The sequence below is a fragment of the Phyllobates terribilis genome, unplaced genomic scaffold, assembly GCF_046119375.1.
Source record: "Phyllobates terribilis strain yellow unplaced genomic scaffold, ASM4611937v1 Scaffold_5__5_contigs__length_657084704, whole genome shotgun sequence".
Lineage (NCBI taxonomy): Eukaryota > Metazoa > Chordata > Amphibia > Anura > Dendrobatidae > Phyllobates > Phyllobates terribilis.
Window position 1 is genome coordinate 296,948,684 of NW_027362765.1, and position 13,275 is coordinate 296,961,958.

Here is a 13,275-nt window from a genome sequence, read left to right on the forward strand (position 1 = left end):
CACTTTCCCAAGTGATGCTAAAATCGCTTGGAAAGCACTTGACAACCGGCATGCGGAAAAGCATGTGAAGAACGCTTCACATCCGCATGTCCCTGGCAGGAATAACGCATGTAAAATCTGCATGCGTTTTTTCTGCCAGGGAGAAGCATAAACGCTCAAAAAAAATCTGGAGCATTTCTGCATCGTGGGCACATAGCCTTACATTAATTGTATGACTTAATATTGAGCACACATAGCCATCTATACACAGCAGGAGGCCGCACGTAGCCATCTATACGCAGCAGGAGGCCACACGTAGCCATCTATACACAGCGGGAGGAAGCACGTAGCCATCTATACACAGCGGGAGGCCGCACGTAGCCATCTATACCCAGCAGGAGGCCACATGTAGCCATCTATACACAGCGGGAGGCCGCACAGTGCCATCTATACTCAGCAGGATGCCGCACGTAGCCATCTATACACAGCAGGAGGCCACACGTAGCCATCTATACACAGCAGGAGGCCGCACGTAGCCATCTATACACAGCGGGAGGTCGCACGTAGCCATCTATACACAGCAGGAGGCCGCACGGTGCCATCTATACACAGCAGGAGGCCGCACGGTGCCATCTATACACAGCAGGAGGCCGCACGGTGCCATCTATAAACAGTGGGAGGCCGCACGGTGCCATCTATACACAGCGGGAGGCCGCACGGTGCCATCTATACACAGCAGGGGGCCGCATGGTGCCATTTATACACAGCGGGAGGCCACACGGTGCCATCCATACACAGCGGGAGGCCGCACGTAGCCATCTATACACAGCGGGACGCCACACGTAGCCATCTATACACAGCGGGAGGCCGCACGGCGCCATCTATACACAGCAGGAGGCCGCACGCAGTCACGCACACACACAAACATATACAGACATATACATACACGCATAAACACATTTGAAACACAAAAATGCATATAAACAGACATCACACAATGATATCTGCCTGCACACACACACACACTCACTCACTCACTCACTCTCTCAATCACTCACACACACACACACACACACACACAATCACCATCCCCCGGCTCGGCTCCAGTCCTCCAGCTTCTCTCCGGTGCAGCAGTGCAGGCCGGGCGCGCACTACGTGACTTCACACTAGCAGACACGGCCGCGCACAGGGCCGTGTCTCCTAGCAGTGACATGGCCGGACCAGCACACAGGGAAGTTAACAGGTGCAGTGCTGACCCAGCCGAAGAAGAAGCAGCGGCTGGGGGAGCGGTCCGGGGGCCCCCCCGCCTTTGACTCCCGGTGTGTTCCGCGGCGCCGCACATATTATAATGAGGGCAATCTGGCCATGGACCCCCGGGCCCCCTGGAGCCCCAGGGCCCCGGGCGGTAGCCCAGATTGCCCTCATTATAATCCGCCTATGATAGTAAGGCATTTCAATCAAGCTGCCCAGTTACCCAAAGAGGACCTGCCGTGACCTGGGGCTTAAAGGTATCAACCCTAGCGTAATATTTTCAGGATCCAAATGATAAAACAGTCTCTAGTGACCTCCTGCAGTGGTGCCATTGCAGTGATGTCGGCTCTACTGATCCCAGAGAGTGACATGACTTGTTGGCACGGCATTGCTGCTGAGGGTGAGTATAGAATCTTTTTATTTTAATTGGGGTTCTGAAATAAATATGCTGAGATTGTTTAATATTGGACAACCCCTTTAAGGCTGGAGATTGGAGCAACTTTTAAACATGAAGCATATTAATAAATTATGAGTTATGAAGAACCCTTTCTTATGCTCTTTTCTGGTAGACAATAAACTAAGTATCTGTCTTTCTAGTGATCAGTTCATTATACCCATGTATTGTGGACAGACGCAGCACAGAAATTAACAATCTACCCCTTTGTATTTATCTCCATCCACCAGATAACAAATAGGATGTCCCTGACTATAATCAGTTTAGTCTGAAAGTACATAAAACTGTTTTTCTTCCATAGGAAATGACAGACCCCTCAGATCCTTACACCAACACATATTTTCTCTTCAGTAAAGACCCACAAGGGTTGCGACAATTCCTCGAAGATCCCCAAACTGTGAACTGGAAGCAGAAGTTACAGATTCAAGGTAATGATAGTCCTGCTAATGTACAATTTGTAAGGGGAATATCAGTTTGTCATGGGTGATATCACTATGTGTCCCAGACAATTTAGGGCTAATAATAACTATTATTGCAACTAGTCAGTGGTAAACCTACTGTAATGACTGACCATGCGACTACAACGGGGTCTGCAGCTGGAGGGCACAACATTTTATTAAAACTAGAAGAAAAGTGGGCAACAATTCTCAAATATAATAGGGTTTTAAATAGGAAATCCCTTGCTAGTTTGAGATAATCAGGGTAGAACTTCAGATTAGAGAAAGGAGATCATAGTAATGTTCTAGGTACAGTCCAGTGACTCCTTAATGACCATCAAAGCAAACGTACATTTCAATTTGACACTGGATGTCATGATAAAAAATCTTATTATATTCACAACTGAATCATCAGGTCTTGAGAAAAGCCATAAGGACAAAATAGAAGCAGACTAAGGCTATGTTTACATGACCAGTAGTTATTTCTGTTTTTGTATATGTTTTGAGAGCATAGAAACTAAATTATATTAAACATTCCACCACATGACCTATTTATATAGGAACAGAAGAGTCATGAAATGTCTTCTGATGGCCTCCTTTCCTTCTGCTATCTCTTTTTTAGCCAGAAAAAAAAACAAAAACGCATGCTTCGATTCATCAAAGCGTTTACACCAGATAACTCGAGTAAAGCACTTTGAAAAGTGGGAAAAGTTTTCCAAAGTTTTCATGACAGTTTTTCGGCAGCTCTGCTAAAATAGATGGTGCCAGGGAGGAGTCGAGACCGAGCATGGCTACATGTGTCAAATTCTTCAAAACTGGTGGCGTTTCTTACCCCAGAAATGTTACTCTAGTCTCTAACTGTAGTAACATTTATAGTAAAGTGCACGCCACTTATTAGATGTGCCTCCTAATGATTTTGGGGCATCTTATTGCAGAACGCCTTACATTAAGTCTGGAATACAGAATGCCAGTATTAATTAATAGGGGCCCCAGCCTGCACAAATTTTTAGCCCAGCCAAAAAATGTATAGTAAACTGATCTGGATTTTTGACATTGAAGTCTAAGGGAAAAATGGATGGTCATCGCCTATGTCATCCATTAACAGATCTGTTTTTTACTGCTGCACATGGCCAAAACACTAGAGGAGGAGTTCAGAGAGACGCCTTTAGTTCAAACGGAACAAAAATGGGTGCAAAACGTAAAACAAAGTGTCCATTTTTAAATGGATACATATTTTTGTTTCCATTTTGCTCCATCTGTAATGGATCCATTTTTATAATATTGGATCTGTTACTAAGGAGGACAACTGGACATGTGAACAGAGCCCATGGTCATCGTCCTTTTTGTATTATATTCTAGAACTCTACGGTGTGCATATAATACTTATTTTCATTGACCTTCTTGTTAGCAGTGTAGTGACTCAGGTGGGTGGAATATTATCATCTAGAACACCTACCAGACTAGATGTGTCTAAGAGTTGGGATATAGATCACTTATATAAAAATAGGTACAACACCACATGAACAAAATTTGAGTACTCAAAAAGGAAAATTAATCACCATGCCAATATCCAGAAGAAACGCAAGACATAATACGCCATTACATGTGTTTTATCATGAAAGGGCTGGCCCCTTTATCCTAAATGTGTGGGGGACAAGATTTTGTGGCACTTATCAATATAAGTATTACAGGTCCCTCTCTTGCACTTTTGGGACAACCTTCCTCACAGACTGCACAGCTCTGCTGTCCACACAATATGCGCTGGTGAAAAAGACCGTCCCATCAGCTTCCTCCAATTGCTAATCAATTTATCTGGGAAATCTGTTAAGCTGTTTTCTAGTTGGAGGAGGCTTATGGGCAGGTCTGGTAACATGCTCCTCCATCAGTGGCCAAGTGTACTGTATGTTCAGTAAATGCACTCAATACTTGGTCGGGGCTCCTTTTGCATCAATTACTGCATCAATGCGGTGTGGCATGGAGGCGATCAGCCTGTGGCACTGCTGAGGTGTTATGGAAGCCCAGGTTGCTTTGATAGCAGCCTTCAGCTCGTCTGCATTGTTGGGTCTGGTGTCTCTTATCTTCCTCTTGACAATACCCCATAGATTCTCTATGGGGTTAAGGTCAGGCGAGTTTGCTGGCCAATCAAGCACAGTGATACTGTTGTTTTTAAACCAGGTATTGGTACTTTTGGCAGTGTGGACAGGTGCCAAGTCCTGCTGGAGAATGAAATTTCCATCTCCAGAAAGCTTGTCGGCAGAGGGAAGCAGGAAGTGCTCTAAAATTTCCTGGTAGACGGCTGCGCTGACTTTGGTCTTGATAAAACACAGTGAACCTACACCAGCAGATGACATGGCTCCCCAAACCATCACTGATTGTGGAAACTTCACACTAGACCTCAAGCAGCTTGGATTGTGTGCCTCTTCACTCTTCCTCCAGACTCTGGGACCTTGATTTCCAAATGAAGATTGGAACTCTGGGACCTTGTGGAGTGTGTCAATGATTGCCTTCTGGACATCTGTTAAGTCAGCAGTCTGCCCCATGATTGTGGAGCCTACTGAAACAGACTAAGGGACCTTTTTAAATGCTTAGGAAGCACTTGCAGGTGTTTTTTGTTAATTATTTTACTTTACTGAGATAATGACTTTTGTGTTTTCATTGACTGTAAGCCATAATCATCAACATTAACAGAAATAAACACTTGAAATAGATCACTCTGTTTGTAATGACTCTATATAATATGAGTTTCACTTTTTGTATTGAAGATCTGAAATAAATTAACTTTTTGATGATATTCTAATTTAGTGAGATGCACCTGTATTAGTATCTGCCACACAATCATGACATTAAGAAATTTGCTAAAATAATAATAATGTAGCCTACCCCTTTAACACCATTGATTTTGCTTTATTTTCTTGTCTTATCGCAGTTTTAAAGAATGTCTTCTAGTGCGTGTCTGGTCTCAGAAGAAAAGTCTGCAGTCACTCTATGCAATGCGTACACTGTTACTGTCACGATCTTCCTATATTCCCCATATCGGTAGTTAGTTGAGTGTATGTAATTTACATCGTTGCGGTCAGATGCCAACTAGTTTCACCCAGATTCTCACTATTTTTTTCTATTGAGAAGAGCCGGGTGAGACTAGTCTGCATGTATGTGTAGCACCCTGAGGATTCGGCTGCTACAGGGGTATTGCACCTCAACCCAGAGGTGTGATATTCCACTCCCGGGTAAGGATGGAGTGTGGAACTGAGCTCAGTCAGCTGCATGCACTACATACATCCCATTTCCGGAGGGCAGACCAACGGTACTCCCACTTAGAAATGTGCAGGTACGACCGAGTCTGTCCTTGGCTGGAGTGGGAGGGGGGTGGAATATCCCAGTAGTGTAGGGGCAGATAGGGGGAGCAGCCTGGGTAAAGGTAGGAGCTCATTGGGTGCTGGTCACCTGAGCTCACACATAGAGGGAGTATATAAGGTGGGCACCATCTAAGATCAGGGTCAGTCAGTCAGCCACAGTCAGTCAGTCTGTCAGTCTGTGAGAGAGAGCAGAAGAGCAGAGCAGAACCACGCTCCAGAAGTGAGAGAGGAGAGCAAGAAAGACCCAGAGGGGGAGAAAGAAGGAACTCTGAGACCCCAAATACAACCACAGGGTGAAGAGTTGGCAACAGGGTACCGGATCCCAAACTGGTGGAGGCTACAGCATACCTCAGCCAGAGACCGGAGGCCGTGGGCAGCATCTGCCACGGCCACCCACCATATCCACCCGGAAGGCAGACCACGCATAGGGTCAGGGAACCCAGAGGCAAAAGGGTTCGCCAACAAGAGGCCCGAGGGAGCCGGACATAGGTGGATCCCTGGTGGGGAAGGCCAGAGACGAGGACAGGACAGAAAGGGAGCTCAGAACCACGCTCCAGAACTACTTGGGGGTTGGCCGAGTCCAGGACCTGGTGGACGCAGCACGGCTCGGGTGGTCACTCAAGGCCGGAGTGACCGGAACATCTGCAGTAAGTAAAGAACCCTGAACTGCACAACCCGACTCTGACTCTCATTACCATCATCCCTGCACCTCCACAACCACCATCCTCTGCACCTGACCCCCCTGAGGCTATACCCCTCCCGTTGGGGGTTATACTACCTAAGCTGCACCAACACCATCAGCCTCAGCGGACCCTGCTGCAGCGGCGGCCGTAGTGACCGCAATTCAACGGGTGGCGTAGTCGACATAAAAGAACTTTAGTAACATCAGTAAGGACTGCCACACACTGAGCTTGACACCCTGGGCACGGACCGGGTCACAGCCACTCGGAGACTACAACCCCCATCTGATCCGGCTCCGGGTATTCCCTTAAAGAATATGGCCCAGGGGGCGCGTCAACTTTGGCGTAGTCGGCAGGATCTCGTGCCCGCAACAACCGGGTACTGCGTGCCTGAAGAAAAGAACAAGTTTACCTCAAAAAGAAGTCTCCTGCCGGTTCCGGAGGGTCCCCGCCATCGGACTCCATCACAGATCGATTCCCGCCGGTTGTCCGCCATTAACAGCTTTTTCCCGCCATCTGCAGAGTTTCCCGCCACTGGGAGACGATTCCCGCCATTTCCAAAGATTTCCCGCCTTGGGGGAGCGGACGCCATTATGGGCGTGCCAGAGGGTGGCAAGAGGCCGCCTCCCATCGTGGGCCAGGACCGAAAATGGCGCCAAAAGTGGAAACCGCCCCCACCAACAGAGACTGTGATGCTAGAGGTGTCTGTCAGCGTGAAAGAACTGCCCCTGGAGCTGACAATCACCAAGTGGCCCCGGGACCGCCCTCGAGGTGGGAGGACTGAGAAGAAGAGAGCAAAGATGGGTGTCGCCTGGAGCAGTCTGGAGAGAGCGCACCCGGAGACAAGAAGCCTGGAGCAGAGTCCAGAAAGAGCCTACCCGGAGATGGAGGGAGAGCCAGGCAGCACCGACCCAGTGGTCAGGAGCCTGATGCGGGCCGCCACTCCAGGCAGCACCGACCCAGTGGTCAGGAGCCTGTTGCCGGTCGCCACTCCAGAAGGCTTGCTGGAGACAACGGAAGGAGAGCAGAGCAGCACCGACCCGTTGGTCAGGAGCCTGCTAGAAGCAACGACCCCACTAGGCTTAGTGGAGGTCCTGGCACAGCTCCCCCGAGATCGGGAGTGTGCACAGACTGCGCTGGAGGGCCTCGCACGGAGGATGGCCCGGGTGCAGCGAGAGACGTTGGCGGAGTGGAGCCGAGAGATGGCCCAGCAGACCGAGACTCGTCAGCGGAGCACGCCACCCGAGACGAGGAGACAGACCGCCTCTGAGGATGGAGCAGGAGGACTGAAGGCCGGAGACGGCGCCGAGAAGGGAGCCGAACGAAAGGAGGCAGGTAAAGGGGACGTCTCTACCCCAAACCGGGAAACCGCGTACCTGCCCCAGCTCCCCGTCGCAGAGCCCGAAGTACCCCCTGCCGTGCCCGTAACCGCAACGTCACCGCCACAGACTAGGCCTCAACCGGAAGCCGCAGCCGCGACCCCTGTGACGTCACACGCCTCGACCCCGAGCGTGACCAAGCAGGAAGTACCACCAGCCTGGTCGCAAGGCCTAGTACCCCCGGGCGCCGCAATACCAACAGCGCCCCCTACCTCCGCGGAGCCACCGGCCTGGTCGCAGGGCCAAGTAGCCCAGGGCGCCGCCGTCCTTACGGTGCCCTTCACTTTCCAGGTGCCCCAGGCCTGGCCGCAAGGCCTGGGCAACCCGGGCGCCGCCACCACCACCGCGCCCATAAAACCAAGAGTGCCGCATCTGGGAGAAGATCTGTTCGCCCAACACACATGGCCGGACGGGCAGCCCTTTGTCTGGCCCAGGGAGTACTACGAACAAGAGCTCCAAAAGAGGGCAAGGCCCATGTGTGAGCCCCTGATCCCGGCTCCGAAGCCCGTAAAAAGGACCTCGCCCCCGCTGGAGGAGGCACAGTTTGAGTGGGACCCCACCGGAGAAGATCTCATGGGGTTCACTCAGGAGACCCGGGCAGCTGCAGCGGAGCGTGCAGAGTGCTGCCGGCAACAGCTCGAGGTCTTCGAGAGGGAGCGGAGAGAGAGGCGGGTCCGGGAACAACAAGCCCAAATAAAGAGCGCGGAGCAGAAGAGCCGGGCCAGGAGGAGTCCCCGTGCAGCTCATGGTCCCCCTTCCACCGGGACTGTGATCAAGTTTAATATGCAGCACGGGTGGGGCTTCATCCGAGATCACCGCACCCCAGGCGACGTCTTCGTGACAAGAAGAGACGTTGAGTCCCACCTACCGGAGGGACACAGAGGTCGTGACCTTTATATAGGGGACGAGGTCACCTTCACCCGGCACAAGTGTGCCAAAGGACCCTACGCCCTCCATGTGCATCGCCTGACGGAGGAGGAGCTGCGGTGTGAGGAGGAGCAAGAGGACCCGGACGAGTCTGAAGCTAAAGTTAATCACAAAGAAAGAGCAGGAGGACGTCGTCGTTGAGGACGGCAGAGTAGAAGCTGTATATAGTTGCCCGTCGGGGCACAGTGAACTGTTGCTGCTAATATAGTACCCGTTGGGACCAGAGAATTGAACTGTTAACCCCGTGTGTCCCTATTCCCACTGACCGAGGACTGAGAACGGTCAATCCTCCCTAATACCTGGCCGAGGACTGAGAGCGGCCATATCCCCTTGTATATAGTTGCGCTTCCTAAAGCGCCCCCTACCGGTTTTATAGGAAACCGTGTTTCTTCAAGAGACTGTCGCACTTTACCCGGTCACAAGTTGCACCATGACCGGAGGTACCAGAAACAAGAAAGTTTTTATGAAAAGTTTTATATGATGTTTTATTATGTTGTTTATGCAAAAATTGTATGTTTTGGATGTTGTTTATATCTTACAGCCCGAGGACGTGCTGTGATTTACCAGGGGGGAATGTAGCACCCTGAGGATTCGGCTGCTACAGGGGTATTGCACCTCAACCCAGAGGTGTGATATTCCACTCCCGGGTAAGGATGGAGTGTTGAACTGAGCTCAGTCAGCTGCATGCACTACATACATCCCATTTCCGGAGGGCAGACCAACGGTACTCCCACTTAGAAATGTGCAGGTACGACCGAGTCTGTCCTTGGCTGGAGTGGGAGGGGGGTGGAATATCCCAGTAGTGTAGGGGCAGATAGGGGGAGCAGCCTGGGTAAAGGTAGGAGCTCATTGGGTGCTGGTCACCTGAGCTCACACATAGAGGGAGTATATAAGGTGGGCACCATCTAAGATCAGGGTCAGTCAGTCAGCCACAGTCAGTCAGTCTGTCAGTCTGTGAGAGAGAGCAGAAGAGCAGAGCAGAACCACGCTCCAGAAGTGAGAGAGGAGAGCAAGAAAGACCCAGAGGGGGAGAAAGAAGGAACTCTGAGACCCCAAATACAACCACAGGGTGAAGAGTTGGCAACAGGGTACCGGATCCCAAACTGGTGGGGGCTACAGCATACCTCAGCCAGAGACCGGAGGCCGTGGGCAGCATCTGCCACGGCCACCCACCATATCCACCCGGAAGGCAGACCACGCATAGGGTCAGGGAACCCAGAGGCAAAAGGGTTCGCCAACAAGAGGCCCGAGGGAGCCGGACATAGGTGGATCCCTGGTGGGGAAGGCCAGAGACGAGGACAGGACAGAAAGGGAGCTCAGAACCACGCTCCAGAACTACTTGGGGGTTGGCCGAGTCCAGGACCTGGTGGACGCAGCACGGCTCGGGTGGTCACTCAAGGCCGGAGTGACCGGAACATCTGCAGTAAGTAAAGAACCCTGAACTGCACAACCCGACTCTGACTCTCATTACCATCATCCCTGCACCTCCACAACCACCATCCTCTGCACCTGACCCCCCTGAGGCTATACCCCTCCCGTTGGGGGTTATACTACCTAAGCTGCACCAACACCATCAGCCTCAGCGGACCCTGCTGCAGCGGCGGCCGTAGTGACCGCAATTCAACGGGTGGCGTAGTCGACATAAAAGAACTTTAGTAACATCAGTAAGGACTGCCACACACTGAGCTTGACACCCTGGGCACGGACCGGGTCACAGCCACTCGGAGACTACAACCCCCATCTGATCCGGCTCCGGGTATTCCCTTAAAGAATATGGCCCAGGGGGCGCGTCATATGTAAATCATATACAGTATGTATGGTCATGTAGCTGTCCACCTGCTTGGGAAATGGTGCCCGCATGTCACAATTCGGCAGTCTACAGTCACATAGAATGAGTGCAGACATTTTTTTCTGAGACTGGACAACCCCTTTAATACAGACAGCTGAGGGTGCTTGTTGTAGAACCACGTGCTCTATAACAGACTGTACATGAAGCACGTATACATGGCTATTTTGTCTCTTTTCCCACCATTGTGCCAATTTTGTGATCGACTCTAGTTTCAAGTTAAAAAAAAAAGCATGGGAATGACTAGCATGGTCTATTACGTTTCATCAAATTTATGTCATGAAGCATTACTACTTTACTCAGAAGAGGATAATCGTAGATAAGAAAAAAGGCTTAACTTTTTTTTCCCTTAACCCCTTAATGGCCAGAGCATTTTCCGTTTTCATTTTTTACTTCCCTTCTTCCCAGAGCCATAGCCTTTTTATTTTTCGCTCAATATGGCCGTGTGAGGGCTTATTTTTAGCGGGACGAGTTGTACTTTTGAACGATATCACTGGTTTTACCATATCGTGTACTGGAAAACGGGAAAAAAATTACAAGTGCGGTGAAATTGCGAAAAAAATGCAATTCCACGGTTGTTGTTGTTTTTTTTGTTTTTTTTACCACGTTCACTGAATGCTTAAACTGACCTGCCATTATTATTCTCCAGGTCATTACGAGTTCGTAGACACCAAACATGTATAGGTTCTTTTTTATTTAAGTGGTGAAAAAACAATCCAAAATTTGCTAAAAAAAAAAAAGGCGCCATTTTCCGAGACCCGTAGCGTCTCCATTTTTCGGTTCTGGGGCCAAGTGAGGGCTTATTTTTTGTGTGTTGAGCTGACGTTTTTATTGATACTATTTTGGTTCAGATAAGATGTTTTGATCGCCCGTTATTGCATTTTATTTCAATGTTTCGACGACCAAAAAAACGTAATTCTGGCGTTTAGAATTTTTTTCTCGTTACGCCGTTTACCGATCGGATTATTTTTTTTTTATATTGATAGATTGGGTGATTCTGAACGTGGCGATACCAAATATGTGTATGTGTTTTTTTTTTATTATTATCTTATTTTGAATGAGGCGAAAGGGGGATGATTTCAACTTTTATATTTTTTTTATTTTTTTCATATTTTTAAAAACTTTTTTTTACACTTACTGCATGCTTCAATATTTTCCATAGGAGACTAGAAGCTGCAGTTATCTGATCGGCTCTGCTACATAGAGGCAATGATGAGCAGATCGCTTCTGTGTAGCAGAAATGTGCTATGAACGCCGACCACTAGGTGGCGCTCATAGCAAGCGAGACATGACCACCACAGGGGTCTGCTGCAGACCCCGGGTTGTCATGCCCACACATCGGTGACCTGCGATCACGTGACGGGGTCACCGATGGGCGGGGCTAATGCCAAGCTTTTGGTGCGGCGATGTTAAATGCCGCTGTCAGAGATTGACAGTGGCATTTAACTGGTTAACAGTTATGCGCGATCAACCCACGGCTGTTATGGGCACATGTCAGCTGAAAGAATTAGCTGACATGTGCCCAGGGCGTACTAATACGCCCCAGGCCAGTAAGGGGTTGAAGCTCAATGACTTCAAGACCCCAATTAAAATAAAAACAATCTACTCACCTCCTGCAGTGGTGCCTTACCAGAGATATCAGCTCCACTGTTCCTGGAGAATGACGTGTCTTGTATCACATGCAGGCTGCAGCCTATGAGGGGCACTCGTCAGCTGCACCTTTTACTATTTTGTCAGAGCGGTTGTCTGCCCTGAGGGAATTTTGATGAGCTGCAGTCAAAGAGCAGCCGCTAATTGAGTGCAGCCTGCACGTGACACCAACAAGTCACCTCACTCTTCTGGAACAGCAGCGCTGATATCGCTGGAACGACACCGCTGCAGAGGTGAGTATAGATTGGTTTTATTGTAATTGGGCTTGAATTATTTAAGCTGGGGTTATCCAGTAGTGAACAACCCCTTCAACAAGAAACAGCACCTTTCTCTATAAATTGTATCTCATATTGCAGCTCAGCCCCATTTACTTCAGTTGAACAAGATTTAATACCAGATAAAAACCTAATTGAAACTGTTACCAGAAAAAATATGTCCAATTTAATTGACTCATAGACAACCCCATTAAAATTGCAATGGCACCCTATAAATAGGGCTGCAGCGTTAGTGGTATGTTTGCCACTGTCCCTTATACGTATAGTTTACCTTTCGTAGTGTAATGCTTAGTATTCTTGATTAAAAATCATTTCATTAATATATAATTTTTGTCCTTTTATATCTTAATAATTACATTTTGCAGGGTGTCAACCATCATTGACTGATGTGCTTCAAGAGGTCAGCTCCAAACATGGCAGCCACATGCATACCACAAGTAATCTGTTATATATGAGAGATGGAATAGAGAGTGAAGACCTGGAGAAGATGAGAAAAATAAGGTACGTAATGTAGACAGTGATAATGCATGTATCATGGTAGTGGTGTGGTGCTGATGGTGGACCTGGTGCCCATTATGATGAGGATTAAAACCATGGTTGTGCTTTGTATTGTTTCTAAGTCATCTGTATGTATGACTGCCATCACCAAGAAAGGTATCATGGCTTTTATGATGATGAAAATGGTATTAAGGATAAGCGTTTTCAACTCTTCAACCCACCTATCTGCAATCAAACTGTTTCACATATGTAGAACATTACAGTCTAAGAGGATGTGAATGAAAAAAATACCGGTGCCTATGCTGAGGGTAACTGGCAAACCGCCACTTTCTGGTGGTGTAGAAAAGGTTTAATGTGCTATGCAATCACAAAGTGACCCATGTACAACATTACCTGGCAATACTTGTGGTGTGGAAACGTACTTTTGAGCTAAATCTACTCCTGTTGTAACTGACACCCCCTCTCCCCAAAACATCAGCCAAATTCCTCTTATCATGGAATGACTAACTGAGAGATTGTAATAGAAAATGAAAATAGAACTTA

The 13,275-nt window shown here is 48.7% G+C and overlaps 1 protein-coding gene across 3 annotated transcripts in view; it reads left to right on the forward strand.

Moving 5' to 3' along the window:
- The window catches only part of LOC141273038 (glycine N-acyltransferase-like), a 132,751-nt gene that overhangs the window by 63,960 nt on the left and 55,516 nt on the right, over positions 1–13,275 (forward strand). For all 3 annotated transcript variants that reach the window (XM_073684363.1, XM_073684361.1, XM_073684364.1), the window contains 2 exons: positions 1,986–2,112; positions 12,600–12,735. In XM_073684363.1, coding sequence (XP_073540464.1) covers positions 1,986–2,112; positions 12,600–12,735 — 263 coding nt within the window. The remainder of the gene's footprint in view (positions 1–1,985; positions 2,113–12,599; positions 12,736–13,275) is intronic.